The following is a 23,437-nucleotide window of genomic DNA, read 5'->3' as shown; positions in this document are numbered from 1 at the left end:
GCTAGGCTCTCAATAGGGGAAAGACCTGCTTCTATAAGGAGAATAGGATAGGGTGTATTACTTTTAATTTTCAGGTTATAAGTTATAAAACGCTTCTCGATTTGCTCAATCTTTCTCCATGATTCTCTGGAGATGCTGCAACCCCAAACCTCACAGCCATATAAGATAACAGGAGTGACTAAAGTTTCAAAGAGGAACTTCTTTTTATCCCACATTACAAGGTTTGCAATTTTACAATTATTTTCAAGACCATAGTAAGCTTTCCACCCCCCATTAATCCTTTTCTCAATGCTATGGTTCCAGTTGAGCTTGTGATGAATATCAATTCCTAGGTACTTGTAAGAATACACTTCCTCCAAGTTATTATTGTCATACATAAAATTAGCGTAAGTGTCCTTCTTGGATTTGATAATCATAACTTTTGTTTTGTCATTGTTAACAGTCATACCCATGGTAGAGCAGAAATCCTTAAGAAGCATGAGTTGCTTATTAAGATCAGATGGGCACCTTGCCAAAAGAACAATATCGTCAGCATAAAGAAGAAGGATGACGACTATCCCAGCTAAGATCGTGCCATCACATCCTGCTTCCTCTAAATAGCCTTCGAGCTTATCGATGTAAATTCCAAATAGGGTAGGGGAGAGGGGGCAACCTTGTTTAACTCCAATGTTACACTTAATATCTTTCGACCACCCTTCATTGCTCTTTAGCTTGGCAATTACATTCTCGTATAACCTTATAGCGGCAGCTCTCAACTCGAGAGGAACCTTTAGCTCTTCTAATCTATTCCAAAGGTTGGATCTAGGAACCGTATCGAAAGCCTTTCTAAAGTCCACAAAGCAACAAAATAAATTGGATTTATCATTACGACATTCCTCCGCAATGATCCTAAGCGTAACAAGGTGGTCTGTTGTTGAGTGATGCCTTCTGAAACCTGCTTGGCCTTTAGCCCGCTTACCTTCACTTTCAAGCCATATGCTTAACTTTTTTTCCAAAATACTACCATATAACTTAGCTAAGAGAGGGCTGATCATAATTGTTCGATAATTAGAGGGGTTATTTGTATCCCCACTTTTAAAAATAGGGATAATGAGGCTCTCAGTCCAATTAATATTATAATTTGTAATATTAATGTTTAAATAATTTTTATTTATTTATTTTTATTTATTTAAAAATCAATTAAAATTAAAAATATTATCATAGTAATAGAAATTTGCAAAATTCGATGACACATTTTTCTATATATATATATATATATATATATATATATATATATATATATATATATATATAACAATGCAATTAAAATTTGTAATATTAATATTTAAATAATTTTTTTGTTATCTTTTAATTATTTAAAAATTAAAATTAAAATTATTATCATATTAACAGAATTTTCCAAAAGTCGATGGGAGATAAGACAAATGGTTTATATTATAATTATATAAGAAATTGTATTTTACTTATATTTTTTATTATTTTTGTAAAATTAAAATTGAAATTTATTCATATTTTAAATAAAGCTAGGAAAAATAGATTAATATTATATATAAATTTAAAATTATAATTATATAAGAAATTGTATTTTATTTATATTTTTATTATTTTTATAGTAAATATAAATGAAATATAACTATATTTTTAAATAGAGATGAGAAAAATAGATTAATAATATATATAAAATTTTAAAATTATTTATATATAATAATGATGATGGTGGTGGTGGTGGTTAATGTTTACTGAGACCAAACTTTGGTCTATCGGACCTAAAGAAACAAATTATTTAGTTTGATTTAAGATTTTTTTCCTATGCTCAAAAATCTTGGAGAGAAGCCTCCCGAGCTCACTCTAATTTTGACAACATAAAAGGCTAGGAAGGTCAGTTTTGCAACAAAGGTTTTGAAACTGAGATCTAATGTGGTTGTACACGGGGCACTCTAAGAGGAAGTGAGTTTCATCCTTGATGTTCGTATTCTCACAGAGACGGCAGAACCTTTCCATCCATGTTGTTTTAGGAATTGCCCAACAACTCGTTTCACTATGGAGCTCATGAGAGTTCATTCTAATCTTGGTTATATTAATTTTCTTCTTTGAGCTAGTTAAAACAGAGAGATACTTTTGATCTTCTAGGGTGGGGTTGACGACCTCCTTATAGTATCTTAATTTTCTTTTAGCTGCTAAATCTTTCTCACACCTCAATTTTTCTTTAAACTTAGAAGTAACAATATTTTTAATGTTATTAATGTTTTGCAATGCAACATTCTCGTCGATCTCCCAATGGTTTAACTAGGCCCTCGTGTCTTTATACCAACCTCGTTTGAGCCTTAGGTGGTTTTGGCTGGAATTTAAAGCTAGCTTAGGAAGTCTATGGTCTCCTATGTTATTGAGTTTGTGCTTTTACAACAGAGGTTGAGTCATAGCTAGGCTCTCGATAGGGGAAAGACCCACTTCTATAAGGAGAATAGGATAGGGTGTGTTGCTTTTAATTTTGAGGTTATACGTTATAAAATGCTTCTAGATTTGCTCAATCTTTCTCCAGGATTCTCTAGAGATGCTACAACCCCAAACCTCACATCCATATAAGATAACCGGAGTGACTAAAGTTTCAAAGAGGAACTTATTTCTATCCCACATTACAAGGTTTATCATTTTACAATTATTTTCAAGACCAAAATAAGCTTTCCATACCCCATTAATCCTTTTCTCAATGCTATAGTTCTAGTTGAGCTTGTGATGAATATCAATTCCTAGGTACTTGTAGGAAGATGCTTCCTCCAAGTTACTATTTTCATACGTAAAATTAGTGTAAGTGTCCTTCTTGGATTTGATAATCATAACTTTTGTTTTGTCAATGTTAACAATCATACCCATGGTAGAGCAGAAATCCTTAAGAAGTATAAGTTGCTTATCAAGATCAGATGGGCACCTTGCGAGAAGAACAATATCGTCAGCGTAGAGAAGAAGGATGATGACTATCCCAGCTAATATCGTGCCAGCACATCTTTCTTCCTCTAAACAACCTTCTAGCTTCTTGATGTAAATGCCAAATAGGGTAGGGGAGAGGGAGCAACCTTGTTTAACTCTCATATTACACTTAATATCTTTCGACCACCCCTCATTGCTATTTAACTTGGCAATTACATTCTCGTATAACCTTATAGTGGCAGCTCTCAAATCAAAAGGAACCTTTATCTCTTCTAACCTCTTCCAAAGGTTGTTTCTAGGAACCATATCAAAAGCCTTTCTAAAGTCCACAAAGAAACAAAAGAGATTTGATTTATCATTGCGGCATTCCTCAACAATGATCCTAAGCATAACGAGGTGGTCCGTTGTTGAGTGCTGCTTTCTAAAACCCACTTGGCCTTTAGCCCACTTACCTTCACTTTCAACCCATATGCTCAACTTCCTTTCCAAAATAATACCATATAACTTAGCTAGGAGAGGGTTGATCATAATTGTCCGATAATTAGAGGGGTTATTTGTATCCCCACTTTTAAAAATAGGGATAATGACGCTTTGAGTCCATGGTTTAGGGAACCCTTGCTTGACTGCTTGATTGAAAAGCTTTTGAATGTGGGGATGAGGACATGACCTCCAATTTTTAGGATTTCTACCTAGTAACCTTCAATGTCCTTAGCTTTCCCCTTAGCCAAGCCATTAACCCCAAAATCAATGTCTTCTAATGAGAAAACTTCTTTCGTAGTGAGCAATGTTTCAAAGTTATCCATGACATTTGGAGATTCATAAAGCTTTTTAAGGTAGGAATTCCAGTCGTGTAAAGAAATTTTATTATTATCTTTAGTTTTCCTAGTTAGAATCTGCCTCCAGAATTTCTTAGGAGCTACCATAGAGAGGTGTAAGAGATTCTCTTGTCTTTTACGAATATACTGCCTTTTTTCCTTTTAGTTAGGGCTTTGTATACTTTTATCTTGCCAATTTTAAGAGATTCATCAACAACTTCCTTAATTGCTCTCCTCTCACTTTTACAATCTTTGTCATACCATGGGTTGGTTTTGCTATTTCTTTTATTACTTGAAACTTCAATTGAGAACTTGTTAATAGAATATGAGAGGGTTGTGGTCAAATTATGATAGAGATCTTCTATGTTGTCCATACTAGATAAAGGAAGCAAATTAGTTTTTAATTCATTTAGAAAGAGACCTTTTTTGTTTCTATCAAAGATTAACTTCTTTTGGCTATAAGGATTATCTTCTATGGGATCTCTATGCATGAAAAAATTGAGAGTTATAAGTAAAGGCATATGATCAGAGTCAGGCTCGTGGTCGTTTAAGATGTCAAAATTTGTTATTTCGTTGTATATAGGGAGATCGGAGATAACATAGTCTACCACACTGCTACCAAGCCCATAGATGCAGGTCATATGGCTAGAATTGGGCCACTTCTTTAGACCGTTGCAAATTATGAGATCCTGAGCACTGCAGAGCTTGACTAGCTCCGACCCAAACAAATTCTCCCTGAAGTCTTCAGAGCTCCTTTTGTACTGACTAGCTAGAGGAAGGTCTTCGTCTAACCAAAGAGGATTAGGGTTGGAATGATTTCTTAGAAGAATAGCTTGGTTGCTTGAATTTCGAGCATTAAAGTCACCCATTAAAAGGATATTGCCTTCATTCCTTAGGCTAGAAATATCATTCTCTAAACCATTGTAAGGACTATTTTTATCTATATTATTTTTCTTATAGAAGTTAGAATTGATGGGGGGGGGAATAACAGATTGCTATGTAGGTCTTTTTATCATAAATGTCAGTAATTTCTATCCAACTATATTGGTTGTAAGAGTCATTTTTATAAATCCTAGCATGGGGAGATATTTTCTTCTTAATGAAACAAGCTATACCCCCAATACCTCTACAGAAGGATTGCTTATTCCAGGTAGACCTTAATGTAAAGCAATCTATGTTAGGGACCTTAGATTCTTCGTTCTCCCAAATTTCAACAAGCAAAATAATATCAACATCATTCGAGATCCAACTTAGCTTGGGGCCTTTGTTCCATGGAAAGCCCCAACAGTTCCAAGAAAGAATCTGAAGTATGTTGAATTGCTATTTATTATTATCTTTTTGGTTTCTATCTCAAATAACGGCTTTTTTATTTCTGATTATTGCCCATTTTCCTTCCCTCCTAGCTTGCTTTACCTTTTGAACCTCCTTTCTCAATTCTGCTTGATCTTCTGGAATGAGATCTTCATTTATAAATATTCCCGTTCCTTTTAGACCTGAGGTTTTACTAAGTATGTCATACTTATGGTTAGTAGAGCTCACCTTTATTCGGATCAACCTTCCTTTATTTTGAGTTAGTTTCCCCAACCTTGTTGCTTCTGTGAGACACATTGTTTCAATTTGTAATCTGTTATGTAATTTTGTTTGGCTTATGGCTAAAGTATCCTTGTGTACCTCCTCTTTCAAACCGAACATTATAAAGTTCAAGGCCCTTTTGTTATGCTCATGGTCTAATTCTATCAATTTTTTCATTTCATCTTTAATTGGTTTGATATCTAATTTACCTGCCACACTATTTAGGGTGAGGCAGCTATTAACTTTTTCTTCTAGCTCTTTTAATCATGTCGTTCATTTTAAGACTCTCTAAATTATCAGCATCTACTTGCTGGGATGTTTCGTTCATATCTTGGTTTTGTTTTTCTATAACCTGCAACCTAGTCTCCATTGCGTCCATCTTATTCTCCAATAGTTCTATTTTATTTTCTATTTGTTTTTTGATCTTGTCTTCAAGTGATGTGAATTTATTATCCAGCATGGCTGCTAACTCTGTTTGTAGTTTGACTTCTCTTTCTTCTCTATGTTTCTCTAAAGACTTTATATACTCATAGAGGATCTGTAGAGTAACTGTAATTATATATAAGAAATTGTATTTTATTTTTATTTTTATTATTTTTGTAAAATTAAAATTGAAATTTATTCATATTTTTAAATAAAGCTAGGAAAAATAGACTAATATCATATATAAATTTAAAATTATAATCATATAAGAAATTTTATTTTATTTATGTTTTTATTATTTTTGTAAAAATAAAATTGAAATCTAATTATATTTTTAAATAGAGGTGAGAAAAATAGATTAATATTATATATAAATTTTTAAAATTATTTATATAGAATAATAGAATGTATATTTTAATATTTTATTGTTTTTATAAAAATAAAAATTAAATGGGATTTTTTTTTTGGTTTATCTATATATATATAATTTTAAAATTTCTATATTAGTTTATGTTATATTTAAGAAGAAGTGAAAAATATTTGTCCTTTAATTGTTAAATAGGTATTAACTATTTAAAGTTTAATTAGTTATTATAAAGAATATATTAATAATAAATATGTGTTGATGATGATGATGATGATAATGGTTAATGTCCACTGAGACCAAACTTTGGTCTATCGGACCTAAAGAAACAAATTATTTAGTTTGATTTAAGATTTTATTCCTATGCTCAAAAAGCTTGTAGAGAAGCCTCCCAAGCTCACCATAATTTTGACATCGTAAAAGGCTAGGAAGGTCGGTATTGTGACAAAGATTATGAAACTAAGATTTAATGTGGTCGTATGCGGGGCACTCTAAGAGGAAGTGGTTTTCATCCTTGATGTTCCTATTCTCACAGAGATGACAGATCCTTTCTATCCATGGTGTTTTAGGAACTGCCCAACGATTTGTTTCACTATGGAGCTCATGGAGTTCGTTCTAATATTCTCTATATTAATTTTCTTCTTTGAGCTAGTTAAAATAGAGAGATATTTTTGATCTTCTAGGGTGGGGTTGATGACCTTCTTATAATAACTTAATTTTCTTTTAGCTACTAAATCTTTTTCACACGACATTTTTCCTTTGAACTTAGAAGTAACAATATTTTTAATGTTATTAATGTTTTGCAATGCATCATTCTTGTTTATCTCCCAATGGTTTAACCAGGCCCTCATGTCTTTATACCACCCCCGTTTGAGCCTTAGGTGGTTTTGGCTGGAATTTAAAGCTATCTTAGGAAGTTTATGATCTCCTATGTTATTGTGCTTGTGCTTCTACAACAGAAGCCTAGTCATAGCTAGGCTCTTGATAGGGGAAAGACCTACTTCTATAAGGAGAATAGGATAGGGTGTATTGCTTTTAATTTTTAGGTTATACATTATCAAATGCTTCTGGATTTGCTCAATATTTCACCAAGATTCTCTAGAGATGCTGCAACCACAAACCTCACATCCATATAAGATAATAGGAGTGACTAAAGTTTTAAAGAGGAAATTCTTTTTATCCCACATTACGAGGTTTTTCATTTTACAATTTTTTTCAAGACCAAAATAAGCTTTCCACCCCCCATTAATCTTTTTTTCAATGCTATAGTTCCAATTGAGCTTGTGATGAATATCAATTACTAGGTACTTGTAAGAATACACTTTCTCCAAGTTATTATTGTCATACATAAAATTAGTGTAAGTGCCCTTCTTGGATTTGATAATCATAACTTTTGTTTTGTCAGTGTTAACAGTCATACCCATGGTAGAGCAGAAATCCTTAAGAAGCCTAAGTTGCTTATCAAGATCAGATGGGCACCTTGCGAGAAGAACAATATCGTCAGCATAGAGAGAAAGGATGATGACTATCCGAGCTAAGATCGTGCCATCACATCCTACTTCCTCTAAATAGCCTTTGAGCTTGTCGATGTAAATGCCAAATAGGGTAGGGGAGAGGGGGAAACCTTGTTTAACTCCGATATTACACTTAATATCTTTCGACCACTTGTTAGGTAAACTTGACTCAGGATAGAGTCAAAGTTGACCAGGTTAAACAATGATGGTTTTGGGGCACATGGTATTGTGCACCCATGGTATTCTGCCCGTGGTATTATATGTAATGGAGCTTATAAAAGGCTAGAAGGACTTCATTGTAATGCAAGACCTAGAGGTGAGCGATGAAGGCTCACTTGGTCGGATTGGCCAGGGTTTTGGCCAATGCTAATGAGATCTTATTAGGTTGGGTTTTTCCCCAAGTTTGGGGTTTTCCCGGATAAACATTTGTGTTTATGTGTTTATGGTTGTTGCTATTTATTTTTATATTTATTCCTCTCAGTAATTATTTATGTTATGTAGTAATTTTCTTAACACCACCCCTCATTTCTCTTTAGCTTGGCAATTACATTCTCGTATAACCTTATAGCAGTAGCTCTCAAATCGAAAGGAACCTTTAGATCTTCTAATCTATTCCAAAGGTTGTTTTTAGGTATCGAAAGCCTTTCTAAATTCCAAAAGAAACAAAAGAGATTGGATTTATCATTACGACATTCCTCCACAATGATCCTAAGTGTAACGAGTATAATAACCTTAATATTGGAGTATAATAAATATTCAAGCTATAGTACTAACATATGACAAGGGATGTGTTGACCATTAAGCCCTAAATACATTATTGAAAAGAAGGTTATGTTAACAAGTGGAATAGTAATAAGCTTTTTAGATGAAGGTTGAAAATTAGGAACAACCATATTTATCTTAGTGAAAAATGAAATTTGATTATTGTATTGTGATAATTATATAACAAATAAATTTGTAAAAAAAATTAGTTAAATAATTTTTTTTCAAATTATATTTTTGTTAATAATAATTAATTAAAATGAATAAATAAAACTATTTATTTGAATATATGTTTGAAATATTTTTGTAAAAATTATAAAAAAAAATATTTTCGAAAATTTATTTTTAATCAACAAAATATTTACCCCATATATATATATATATATATATATATATATATATATATATATATATATGTAATTTAATTATAAAATAAAAATGTTTTATACCATATTCAAGATTGTCTCGATATGAAAATCAACCATGGTCAACTATGTTTATTTTAGTGTTTATATTATTTATCTTAGAGTTTATATACCTTGGGTTTATAATATTAGTCCCTTGTGTTTAATATTATTCTCTTGGGTCTAATTAATTAATTAATTAATTGATTAATAAAAATTATTGATAAATTAATAAATTTGAATATGGACAACCATGGTTGAATTCAGCTAAACATGTTCAACCATGCTCAATCAATATCAATTATTGTCTACCATGATCAACGATGATCTTCCATGGTCAAGTATGCTTCACCATCATCAACCATGGTCATAATGATTAATCAATGTCTCTACAGTGAACCATGATCAATGATGGATAATCATGCTCGATTATGCTCAACCATGGTTAATGTCTTTGTGGTCAATGACAATAAATCATGCTCAACCATGATTAGCCATGGTTGAATTTGATCAATCATGATCAACCTTTATTAAAGTCTCTTTGATCATGACCAATGATGATGGTCATTCATGGAAAATCATAGCCAATCATGGACAACCATGGTCAATCATGACCAAACATGTTTTATAAAATCAAACATGTTGAATCATGGTCAACCATGGTTGAACATCGCATTACACAAATATTGTCATGGTATAAAAATCAACCATGGTTAGCCATCTTCCAACCTCGCATTGACAAGGATTATCTTAATATGAAAATCAACCATAGTCAACAATGTTTATTATAGTGTTTATAATATTTATCTTAGGTTTTATATAGCTAGGATTTATAATATTAGTCCCTCGTGTTTAATATTATTCCCTTGGGTTCATAATCCCTTGTGTTTTAGTATTAATCCCTTAGGTTTATTATTCCCTTGGATTTATAATATCAATCATGGTCAACCATCGTCAATCATAGCCAACCATGATTAACCATGGTTGAATGTCGCATTATGAAAAGGATTCTCTCAATATGAAAATCAACCATGGTCAAACACATCCGTTTTAGTGTTTATAATATTTATCTTAGGGTTTATATACCTTGGGTTTATAATATTAGTCTCTTGAGTTTAATATTATTCCCTTGGGTTCATAATCCCTTGGGGTTTTAGTATTAATCCATTGGGTTTATTATTTCCTTGGGTTTATAATATCAATCCCTTGGGCTTATAATTCCTTTGGTTTTATAATATCAATCATGGTCAATCATGGTCAGTCATATCCAACCATGGTTAGCCATGGTCAATCATGGTCAGTCATAGCCAGCCATGGTTAGCCATGGTCAATCATGGTCGAATATCGTATTGAGACAAAAATTGTCTCCATATGAAAATCTTGGACAATCATGGTCAACCATATTTTATAGAATCAAACATGGTCAACCATGGTTCAACGTCGCTTTGTGACAAAGATTGTCTTGATATGAAAATCAATCATTGTCCAACGTGGAATTGTGGCAAAGATGGTCTTGATATGAAAATTAACCATGGTCAACCATGGTCCGACATCGCATTATGATAAGGATTACCTCAATATGAAAAGAAAGCGTGGCCAACCATATTTATTTTATTGTTTATAGTATTTATCTTAGGGTTTATATACCGTGGGTTTATAATATTAGTCCCTTAAGTTTAATATTATTCCCTAGTGTTCATAATCCCTTGAGTTTTAATATTAATTCCTTGGGTTTATAATATCATTCCCTTGGGTTTATAATATCAATCATGTTCAATCATGGTCAATCATAGCCAAGCATGTTCAACCATGGACAAATGTTGTATTGTGACAAAGATTGTCTCAATATGGAAATCAACCATGGTCGAACGTCATGTTGTGACAAAGATTTTCTCGATATGAAAATCAATCATGGTCAACCATGGTCCTATGTCGCATTATGACAAGGATTGTCTAAATATGGAAATCAATCATGATCAACCATGTTTATTTTAGGGTTTATAATATTTATCTTAGGGTTTATATACCTTGGGTTTTTAATTTTTATCTCTTGGGTTTATAATATCAATCCCCTGGGTTTATTGATCTAAGGATTCATATTTCTGTGGTTTAATATTTTTCCCTTAGGTTTATAAACCCTTGGGTTTTTAGTAATCACCAAGGTTTAATATACCCTTGGGTTTATAATATCGACCATGGTCAATCATGGTCAATCATGGTTTAATGTCATTGTGTGACAAATATTGTCTCAATATGAGAATCAACCATGGTCAATCATGGTTTAATGTCATTGTGCGACAAATATTGTCTCAATATGAGAATCAACCATGGTCATCTATGGTTCAACATCACATTATGACAAAGATTCTCTTGATTTCAAAATCGCTTATGCTAAAGCATGCTCGACCATGGTCTAACATCACATTGTGATAGTGATTATCTCAATATGAAAATCAACCATGGTCGACCATGTTTATTTTAGTGTTTATAATATTTATCTTAGGGTTTATATACCATGAATTTATAATATTAGTCCCTTCGGTTTAATATTATTCAACCAAGGTCAACCATGTTTTATAAAATCAATTGTGGTAAACCATGGTTAATTAGGGTCAACCATGGGCCAATGTTTTGTCGTGACAAAGATTTTGTCAATATGAAAAGCATGGTCAACCATCATCAACCATGGTTGATCATGGTCAACCATGTTTTATGGAATGAAACATGGTCAATATTGGTCAAACATGATCGAATGTCCCATTGTGACAAAGATTGTCTTGATATGAAAATAAATCATGGTCATCCATGGTCAACCATGGTCCAAAGTCGCATTGTGAAAAATATTGTCTTGATATGTAAATAAACCATGGTCTCGAATGTCGCATTGTGACAAAAAATGTCTCCACATGAAAATGTACAATCATGGTCAACCATGGTGAGCCACAATTGATCATGCTCAACCATGTTTTATAGAATGAAACATGGTCAACCATGGTCAACCATGTTTATTTTAGCGTTTATAATATCGATCCCTTAGGTTTATTATTTTCTTGGGTTTATAATATCAATCATGGTTAATCATGGTGAATCATAGCTAGTCATGGTAAACCATGGTTGAATCTCTCATTGTGACAAAAATTGTTTCCATATGAAAATCATGGACAATCATATCCAACCATGGTAGAACATCGCATTGCAACAAAGATTGTCTCGGTATGAAAATCAACCATGGTTAACAACAATCCAACTTTGCATCGTGACAAAGATTTTCTCGATACGAAAATCAACCATGTTAAACCATGGTCTAACATTGCATTGTGACAAATATTGTCTCAATATGAAAATCAACCATGGTCAACCATGGTCTAATATCACATTGTGACAAAGATTTTGTCAATATGTAAATCAACCATGGTCTAACATCACACTATCGTAAGAGTTGTCTCAATATGAAAATCAACCATAGTTAACCATGTGTTTATAATATTTATCTTAGGGTTTATGTACCTTGGGTTTATAATATTTGTCCCTTCAGCTTATAATATTTGTCCCTTGGGTTTAATATTATCCCCTTGGGTTCATAATCCCTTGGGGTTTTAGTATTAATCCGTTGGGTTTATTATTCCCTTGGGTTTATAATATTAATCCCTTGGGTTTATTATTCCTTTATGTTTATAATAAAATCATGGTCAATCATGTTCAATCATAGTGAGTCATTGTCAACCATGGTCGAATATCACATTATGACAAAAAATGTCTCCATATGAAAATCATGGTCAACCATGGTTAGCCATGGTTGGTCATGGTCAACAATGTTTTATAGAACGAAACATGGGCAACCATGGTCAATCTTGGTCAACCATGGTCGAATTTCACACCGTGACAAAGATTGTCTTGATATGAAAATCAATCATGGTCAACCATGGTCCAACATCGCATTATGACAAAGATTGTCTCAATATCTAAACAAACTATGTTCAACCATGGTTTAATGTCACATTATGACAAAACTTGTCTCGATATGAAAATCAACCATGGTCAACTATGGTCTAACATGGAATTGTGAAAAAGATTGTCTCGATATGAAAATCAACCATGGTCAACCATGGTCTAACATCACACTATAATAAGAATTGTCTCAATATCAAAATACACCATGGTCAACCATATGTTTATAATATTTATCTTAGGGTTTATATACCTTGGGTTTATAATAGTTGTTCCTTGGGTTTAATATTATCCCCTAGGGTTCATAATCCCTTGGGCTTTCAGTATTAATCCCTTGGGTTTATAATATTAATCCCTTGGGTTATTATTGTTTTGGGTTTATAATATCAATCATGGTCAATCATAGCGAGTCATGGTCAACCATGGTCAAATATCAAATTATGGAAAAAATTGTCTCCATATGAAAATCATGGACAATCATGGTCAACCACAGTTAGCCATGGTTGATCATAGTCAACCATGTTTTATAGAATGAAACATGGCTAACCATGGTCAATATTGGTCAACCATGGTTGAATGTCGCATTGTGGAAAATATTGTCTCGATCTAAAAATTAATCATGGTCAACCATGGTCCAAGGTCGCATTGTGACAAATATTCTCTCGATATGTAAATCAACCATGGTCTCGAATGTCACATTGTGACAAAAAATTTCTCGATATGAAAATCTATCAGGGTTTCCATCGTCGAATGTCGCATTATGACAAATATTGTATCGATATGAAAATCAACCATGGTCTATCGTTGCATTGTGACAAATATTGTCTCGATATGTAAATCAACCATAGTCTAATGTCGCATTGTTATAAGAATTATCTCAATATGAAAATCAACCATGGTCAACCATGTGTTTATAATATTTATCTTAGGGTTTATATGCATTGGGTTTTTAATATTTGTCCCTTGGGTTTAATATTATTCCCTTTGATTCATAATCCCTTTGGGTTTTAGCATTAGTCCCTTGGGTTTATTATTCCCTTGGGTTTATAATATCAATCATGCTTAATCATGGTCAATCATAGCCATCCATGGTCAACCATGGACGAATGTCGCATTATGACAAAAATTGTCTCGATATGAAAATCATGGACAATCATGGTCAACCATGGTCGAATGTTGCATTGTGACAAAGATTGTCTCGATATGAAAATCAAGCATGGTTAACCGAGGTCAAACATCGCATTGTGGCAAATACGGTCTCAATATAAAAATCAACCATGGTCCAACGTCGCATTGTGACAAAGATTTTCTTGATATGTAAATCAACCATGGTCAACCATGGTTGACCATGGTCCAATGTCACATTGTGATAAGGATTGTCTCAATATGAAAATCAACCATGTTCAAGCATGTTTATTTTAGTTTTTATAATATTTATCTTAGGGTTTATATACCTTGGGTTTATAATATTTGTCCCTTGGGTTTAATATTATTTCATTGGGTTTATAATCCCTTGGGGTTTTAGTATTAATCCCTTGGGTTTATAATATCAATCCCTTGAGTTTATTATTCCCTTTGTTTTATAATATTAATCAAGGCCAACCATGGTAAACCATAGCCAACCATTTTCGAATGTCACATTGGGATAAATATTGTCTCAATATGGAAATCAACCATCATCCAACATCACGTTGTAAGAAAGATTTTCTAGATATGAAAATCACTCATGGTCAATATTGAAATTAACCATGCTCAACCATGTTTATTTTACTGTTTATAATATTTATCTTATGGTTTATATACCTTTGGTTTATAATTTTTATCCCTTGGGTTTATAATATCAATCCCTAGTGTTTAATTTTATTCCGTTAGATTATAGTCCTTTGGGTTTTAGTATTAATCCCTAGGGTTTATTTTTCCCTTAGGTTTATAATATCAATCATGGTCAACTATGGTCAACCATGGCCAATCATTGTATACCATGTTTTATAAATCCAATCATGGTCAACCCTGGTCCAATGTTGCACTGTGACAAATATTGTCTTAATATGAGAATCAACCATGGTCCATTGTCGCATTGTGACAAAGATTCTCTCGATTCGAAATCAATCATTGTCAACCATGGTCCAAGAGTTTATAATATTTGTATTATAAACCCAAGGGGTTAATAATAAACGCAAGGGTTTAATATTAAAACTCCAAGGGATTATAAACCCAAGGAAATAATATTAACCCAAGGAATAATAATCCCAAGGCATTATTACTAAAAACCCTTGAGTTTATACTCCCTTGGGTACATTAATCTAAGGGTTCATATTATTAGGGTATAATATTATTCATAGGTTTATAATATTAATCGCGTAGGTTTAATATAAATCATGCTCAACCAAGGGTTTATATACATTGGATTTATAACATGGTTGACCATGGTTGATTTTCATTTTGAGACAATCGTTGCCATAATGCGACGTTGGAAGATGGTAGACCATGGCCAACCATGTTTATTCGAGGGTATTTAATGTTTATAATATTAATTTCGTGGTTTTAATTTTATTCCTTTGGGTTTATAATTCCTTGGGTTTTATATTAAAAAGTAAATGGTATAATATTCCTAGGGTATAATAGTATTTATAGGGTTTGTAATTAATATTAATCCATGTGGTTTAATATTATTCCCTAGGGTTTAATTCCTTGGATTTTTAGTATTAAACCTAAGGGATTATAAACCGAAAGGAATTAATATTATAAACCCAAGATATATAAACCATAAGATAAATCTTATAAACCCTTGAATAAAGATGGTTGATCATGGTCCAACATTGCATTGTGACAAAGATTGTATCAAAATGAAAATAAAGAATTGTCAACCATGCTTATTTTAGGGTTTATAATATTTTTCTTAGGGTTTATATACCTTGGGTTCATAATATTTTTTTTTTCTCGTTAAAACTAATCTATTATATACAGGAGCAAGAAAACAGTTACATCATTTTAAGACCAACAGAACCAGAGGCCAGTTGTGGCACTTTGGAACAGCTGTGACCAAAAAGAACAGCCCTCGCAGGGGCGCCAGATCAGAGATAAACAACCCTCGCAGGGGCGCCAGACCAAAAATAAACAGCCCTCGCAGGGGCGCCAAACCAAAACTAAACAGCCCTCGCAGGGGCGCCGGACCAAAACATTGCATCCCCCGCAGGGGCACCAGCAGAACTTCAGCATAATCCCTCTCGGGGAAGACAGACCCATCCCTGAGCCAACATACCATAAACAGACTATGAGCCAACATAACATGAACAATAAGACCAAAACAAAACCTGAGCAGCGAGGGAGGTCAGGACTCTGAACAGATGAGCGGCTATTCGTCCGGCTCCTCCTCGACCACCCTACACCATCCATACTTCTCCACTTCCTCTGCAGTGGGAGCAGTGTCCATGTTGACATTGTCCCCTTTGCTGGTCGTCGCCTCCTGAGCCAGAGGAAGATTAGAGACATTCTCTGGAACATCTGCAGGCTTCTCCATGACATTCTCTGAGCTGCCCATAGGATGCTTCCCCCTATTGTCTTGAAAGTCGCCACCATCCGGAGAGTCTTCGAGGAAGAGAACTGACACATGGGCACTGATACGGGGTTTATTCAGAGAACTGCTAAAGTTGAAAATGGCGGAACCAAAGGCAGGCGTGGAAGCCGGGTCAGAATTAGGAGCACTTGAGTCCAGAAACTGGCTAGTCTAAAGGGGGGTGGCCTCAGAGATTCGGTGGCAATGGCAGTGGCAACAATGGGGTTGAGAAGCATCAACTGGAGGACGCGAAGACCCGCCACGGGTGGAACCTCGATGGCTGAGCATTCACTGTCGAGGCCTAACCATATTTGCAGGATCACCAGGAATATAGAGCAGCTCGGAATTGAGTAACCGACCAGGCTTAGGACTACCCCAAACAGTCAGGGAAATGGCCCTGATGGCAAGAACTATAGCCTGAAGAACCATAGACCGAGCAAGAACCTGCACACAGAGCACCATGGACTGAGCATGACCCGGCGCATAGAGAGCCAACCCACCCCCTCTTTTAACATCCCTACCGCCACCTCGAATCCCGTCCGCCATTACTGCTCTCTCCATTCGAACCAAGGAGCCGGACAGAGCATTGAATTGCTTCTGAAGAATACCAATCCTTTTATTCCTTGGCAGCCAGAGACATGTCGTCTCGCATGCATGACCCTTAAGACAGCGCGTGGCCTGCATGTGTCCTTCATTAAACGCGCGTCCTGTCCACCTTATCACCCGCATCCGGGGGAGCAGCATCACTTTGGACCAGACGAGCGCATTTCTGTGCCTGATCATTATTTGGTATAATATCCATATTTCCTGTGAGAAGGGTATTCTCGTTTTCCACCCCTATGTTGGCCAAGAGGTCAGCGACTTTGTTGCCTTCCCTTTTTATGTGATTGAAGGTAATGGCCCTGTTGCTGTGGAGCGCTTGTTCAATGGCTTCCAGCCTCGCTTTGAGCCTCCAACTAGTGGCAATTTTCCTTGCTTGAGATCCATTTAGGAGGTGCTTGGCCATATTTATAAGGATCTCAGAGTCTCCTTCCACTTCCAGGGTTGGAAGTTGTGTTTCCAAGCGAGAAGTAGCCCTTGCCAAAGTCCCTCTAGCTCAGTCGAGTTATTGGTATCCCATCCAATGTTCCCAAAGTATAGCTGCAGGGGAGTGCCTTCGTGATTCCTTAGAATTCCACCAAAACCGGCCATTCCAGGATTGCCTTTGGAGGCACCATCAAAGTTGAGCTTGTAGGTATGCTTTGGAGGAGCAGTCCAGGTGACTTTGTTTATGATGCTGCTTTTAGTAGGGCCGATATTGTGTAGTCCCTGAGGTAGATGCATTTGCCAGTTATCTAAAATGGCTTTCTCTTTGTCTAGAGTTGGAAAATCCTCCTTCGTCCATGACCGGAGCATCAGCGTCTCTTTGAGATTCCCACAAAGCATATTCCAAATATTTTCTATCGGAGATCGTTGGTTTTTGAATATGCGTTTGTTCCTTTCCTTCCAAATGCTCCATAGGATGAGCCCTGGGATTATGTTCCATAAATAGTTGAGAATCTCACTTTTGTAGGGATTCTGTGGCCAGTGTCTTAAAGAGTTGGTGATGTCGTCCTCCAGTCTGCATCTTCTTTGACATCTAAAGCTTGCCTTTTCCCATAGCTGATTGGCTAAGGGGCAGGAGTCCAGGAGGTGTTGGAGAGTTTCCTCATGGTGATTGCAGTTATAACAAATGGAGGGACCGTGAAAGTTTCTGCGCCTAAGTTTGTCCCATGTGAGGATTCTTTGATGACCAACCAACCATAGGAAGTAGGAGACTTTGGGCCAGGATCCGAGACCCCAGATTTTGCTCCAAATTGGGTCAGGGGGGCAGGGTTATTGCATATGATTTTGTAGGCCTCAGATGTGGTGAAGGCACCTTTTGGTTGGTATCCCCATCGAAGAATGTCTCTGCCTTCGTCATGTCTGATGCTTCTTTTTCGTAGCTCCTTCTCCAACTCCTCAGCGATTCGATGATTTGCATTAATGATTAACTGGTTACCCTGTTTCCATTTCCTGAATCCATGTTCCGTCTCCTGAGTCCAATACTGTCGGATCTTTTCTTGCTGCTGCTCCTCCCTAGTGAAGTCCGCAGGCGGATGAAGAATGCGGCTGAGCTGTGGCATTTGGTTCCATGCATCTGTCCAGAATCGAGTAGTTCTGCCGTCTCTCACTTCCCAAAAACTATGCTGCTGAATTAACTGGAAGTGTTGTTTGGCCGCATTCCAGATTAGTGAGCCTTTGTCATTGGGAGTGAACCTGATGAGCTCTTCCTGAGGTCTGTGATTGGCATATTTGGCCGTCCACATTTTGGCCCAAGGTTTTTCTGGGTTAGAGAGCCATTGCCACCAGATTTTAGCGCTCATGATGGAGTTGCTATGCGCAGGGTCTCTCAGCCCAATGCCCCCTTTATCTTTGGGCATGCAAACGGTGGTCCATTTTACAAGAGCCCATTTGCGATTAGTTGCCGTGTTGCCCCATAGGAATCCACGCTGAAGATTCCTGATTCTTTTTAAGACCCATTTTGGCGCTGCTAGGATTGAGAACATATAGAGCGGCATTGCCTGAAGAACTGACTTTATGAGCACTACACGACTGGCCAAACTCAGAGTTCTATGCGTCCAGAGGTTGAGACGGGATTCGAGCTTCTCAATGAGAGTTCGCCATGAGGAGTGCTTGATGGCTGAAGCAGTAAGGGGGGCTCCAAGGTATTTAGAGGGGAGAGTTGCAATGGGGAATCCCAGGATTCGAGCAACAGCAGTCGTAACAACTGGAGGAGTGTGAAAGAAAAAGATCTACGATTTGGAGCTATTGACACTGGTTCCAGAGGCTTCAGAGAAATCATTGAGTAGGGCTTTGAAGCAGGAGGCTTCCTGGACAAAAGGGTAGCCAAATAGCATGGTGTCATCAACAAACTACTGATGAGAAGTTGCAGGGGTGTTGTGAACGGAAAGTCCTTTGAGCTGTTGAGAGTGGAGGGCATGTTTAATGTGACGACCCAGACCTTCAGCCATTAGAACAAATAGGAAGGGGGAGAGGGGATCACCTTGCCTGATTCCACGGGATGGTTTGAATGGGCGGGAAGGGATCCCGTTCACAAGGATGGAGAAGTGTGTGGATGAAATAAGACTCATGATCCAATGGATCCACATAGAACAGAATCCAAAGGCAGTTAGCATTTGCTGAATGTAGGTCCAGCTGAGTTTATCAAAAGCCTTAGAAAGATCCAGCTTAAGAATCATACCTGCCTGCTTGGATTGCTTAAGGGAGTGTATGATCTCGTGCATGAGAAGAATGCCATCCATGATCTATCTCCCTTCCATGTACCCAGATTGTTCCGGAGAGATGAGCAGTGGCAAGAGGGGCTTTAACCTGTTGGCGATAACTTTGGAGATGACTTTGTAAATAATGTTGCAAAGAGAAATCGGCCTATATTTGTCTGGGGTGATTGAATCCTCCTCTTTTGGTATAAGGGCAATGAAGGTTGAATTGAGAGAGGGAAGTAGCCAATGGAGTGCTCTCGATTCTTCTACAATTTGCCAGACCTCCAATTTTATCAGCTCCCAGAAGGTGTGAAAGAAAGTAGTGGTGAATCCATCTAGGCCAGGGGCTTTTCCTTCCTTAAGCTGGGACATGGCCGCATCCACCTCCTGAGTCAGAATAGGGCGAAGGAGAAGCTCATTATGTTCCTCCGTGATTAGCTTTGGCACATTATTAGTAATTCTCTCAATTGCAGGTCGCCTGTCTTCATCAGGCTCTTGATGAACATGCTTGAAGTGATTAAGGAACTCCTCCTCAATTTCCTCATGCTTCTCAACTTTTGCCCCTCCTTGTTTTTGAATGAAAGGGATGTTGCTATGCATTCTTCATTGAACAGTGGTTCGGTGGAAGAATTTGGTGTTTCGTTCACCTTCCTTCAGCCATCTGATCCTGGACTTTTGCTTCCAATATATTTCCTCCTGCTTCCTCCTTTCCTCCAGCTAGTTGTGGATGCGCTGCTCCTACTCCAGAGTTCCCTCAGAGTGACCCTCTGTAATTATTTTTTGCTGGAGTTCCGTCAATTCCTTGTTTAAGTCATGTTGCGCCTTAAAGATTTTTCCAAAGGTCTCCCTGTTCCAACGCTTTAGATGATTTTTTAAATATCTGAGCTTCTGTTGGAACTGGTACATCTTGGAGCCTTCTGATGGAATGAAGGTTTTCCAAGTTGTTTTGACAAAGTCTTTGAACGATGGGTGGGAGAGCCAGAACTCTTCGAAGCAGAAGGGTCTTCTGGTAAAGTCGCCTAGTCTTTGCCATTGGAGGGCAATAGGCCAGTGATCCGAGCCTGTATGGGGAAGAATAGCAGCTGAAATGTCTCCTCCTAGGTGAACCGCATTGTCTGATATGAGGAAACGATCCAGTTTGGAGGCAATTTGATGTTTGCCTGCTCTTCGATTGCTCCAGGTAAAAGTGCCATTACAAAAAGGCAAGTCTATGAGAGAGGTGTTCTGAATGAAATCCTTGAAATGGGTGTTCTCCTGTTCCATTCTATTTCTCCCCCCAATCTTTTCCTCCAGCTTGGTGATCATGTTAAAATCCTCGCCAATAATCTACAGCGGATGCCTCTTGTTGTTATTCAGAGCTTCTATGGTGTTGAGAAGAGCGATTTTATTTCCTGTATCCTGCGGGAAATATACATTTGATAGGTTTCCATGAATATTAGTGCCTAGAATATGGAAGGCAGCCTGGATGAGGTGATGAGAAGCGTGAAAATAAGAGAGAGTTAACGCTTGTGTGTTCCATGAAATGGCAAGCCCCCCTGAAGCGCCAGATGCATCCACCGCCACCGATTGACAACCTGGCCATGCTTTGGAGAGGATGCTGCCTAATGTAGAGCTGTTACACTTGGTTTCCTGGAGAAAGCATAGTTGCGGCTTTTCCATTTTAATCATGTTTTTTAACATTCTGAGTTTTCCTAGGCTATTGAGCCCCCTTAGGTTCCATGATATAAGCTTCATGGATCAACTATTAATAGAGGGTTTATAGTACTTCGTCAATTTAGCATACCTGCCTGAGTCCACCAGGATTTTCCCGATCTCGATTGTTCGCTGGAGATCCGTTCTTCTTCCTCTCTTTTTGGTGTCTTTTGGGGGAAGGCTTCCATCCCAATGGCTTCCTGGCTGGATACCTAGCTGTTGCTGTTGATAGGCCCTTGAGATGACCACTTCCAGTTTGTTGAGCTGAAGCTCTGGGATACTGTCGTAAGCCTTCTTTTTGCATGCTAATTCTAGTTCCAAAATGTCTAGACCGTTCAGATCTATGCTTTCTGGTTCTTCATCCATCTGTTGCACTTGGCTGCTTCCTTCAGTGTTAATCTCTGAGCTTTGGAGGGGATCTAGATTTCCATCAACGTCCATGTCACTGTCTTTTCCTGCCGACTCTTTTCGACCTTCCTTGAAGTTTGCTAGAATGACATTGGGGATTTGAAGTTTAGAGGGGGAGGCTGTAGGAGGGGGTTGGGAAGAGGAAGAAGGAGGAACGGGGCTAGGCTTGGAGATCGGGGCTTGCTCTTCCGAGGTCTGAGCAAGAATTTCAAAGTTGTTCTTTGAAGCTGGGCCATGGGCATTGTCTTGCTGGGGCTTATTCCCGTTTGAAGGTTTTTAGTGCGCTCGCTTTCGGCTAGGGGCTTTGGTGAAGCCATCCTGGGTCAGCATATCTGAGGGATCAGGAGCATTAGCTTTGGCATTCAGGGGACAGTCCCTGAATAAATGCCCGAGAGCGTGGAATTTTCGGCAATGAAAAGGGACATGTTCATAATCCAGAGGTTGAATCCATTCTTCGTCACGATGAGAGAGACTTACCGATTCTGGCAAAGCTTTGTCCAGGTGCATGAAGACGCAGATGCGAGCATAGGAAGTGTATCTGTGCATTTTTGTTTCTTCTGCCGCTTTGATGTATTCCCCCAATCCATTTCCTATGTCTTTGAGAATGTCTTCGTCCCAATACTCATCTGGAAGTGAATACATTCTGATCCAGACTGGTGCCCAGGTGAGATCTTCCTTATCCGGGTTAAATCTTCATATCCATTCCCTCAAATACAGACCAGCTGAGTTAAAAAAGTAAGGCCCTTCTCCCAAAATTTTGTATTTGTCCTCAACGCAAAAGAAAATCGTAGTAAAGAAACCTTTCGGCCCTAGCTGCAAAGTCACATCTCCTTTGGGTTTCCACTTCGCTGCAATCCAGCCATATAAGGCTTTTTCTGTCGGCCAGAACCCTATAAATTTCCCAATGAGGGCATGATCCCTCATGTATTCGATTCGTTTGTCAATCTTATGTCCCGGCAGCTCTATTCTGGGCCGTTCTGTAGCTATTGGCTTGCAAGTAGTCGAAGAGACTTTCGAAACTTCTTCTGGTTTTTCCTTTCTACCTTGTGTGACGCCGGCCTTGTCCTTCTGACCGCCCACCTCCTTGTGCCCGTATTGTTGCCGGTTCTCTTTGTTTATCACTTCCTCATCAACAGACCCAAATACAATTGTCTGTTCAGGTCCTTGCTGCGAGGTGTTTGCTTTGGGGGAGGGCGTTGATGCCCCCCCCTGGGGAGATTCCATTGTACTGCGCTAGAACCCTGCAACGCTGTGTCGAAACAGGGTTTTGGGTCAGGCCCGTGAAGGAATCCTGAACTGTGCAGACTGCGCCGTCGGTGTTGTGGTCAGAACCCTAGCCGTCGCGTCTTCCAAACTTGAATATCAACCTCCCCCTTGGGTTTATAATATTAATCCCTAGGGTTTAATATTATTCCCTTGGGTTAATAATTTCTTGGGTTTTTAGTATTAATCCTTTGGGTTAATATTATTTCCTTTCATTCATAATCCCTTGGGGTTTTAGTATTAAACCATAGGAATATGAACCCTTACATTAGTAAACTGAAGGGATTGATATTATAAACCCAAGGGTCAATGCTGCAACCCCAAGGTATTATAAACTGAAGAGACTAATATTATTAAATCCAAGGGACTAATATTATAAAGCTAAGATATATAAACCCTTGGTTGACCATGATTTATATTGAACCTAAGGGATTAATATTATAAACCTATGAATACCATTATACCCTAGGAATATGAACACTTAGATTAATATACCCAAGGGATTGATAT

General features: G+C 37.2%; 1 protein-coding gene across 1 annotated transcript; it reads right to left on the bottom strand.

The window, feature by feature from the left end:
* Positions 1-20,302: 20,302 nt before the first annotated feature.
* On the bottom strand, positions 20,303-20,827 carry LOC149190276 (uncharacterized). Its single transcript, XM_089410469.1, has one exon. The coding sequence runs from the start codon at positions 20,825-20,827 to the stop codon at positions 20,303-20,305; it is 525 nt and encodes a 174-aa protein (XP_089266595.1).
* Positions 20,828-23,437: the final 2,610 nt, after the last annotated feature.

The sequence above is a fragment of the Pinus tabuliformis genome, chromosome 3_1, assembly GCF_031772625.1.
Source record: "Pinus tabuliformis cultivar Carrire ecotype Pingquan chromosome 3_1, CPIR1, whole genome shotgun sequence".
Classification (NCBI taxonomy): Eukaryota; Viridiplantae; Streptophyta; class Pinopsida; order Pinales; family Pinaceae; genus Pinus; species Pinus tabuliformis.
The sequence above is the reverse complement of the archived record's forward strand: the minus strand, read 5'-3'. Positions and strand labels throughout refer to the sequence as shown.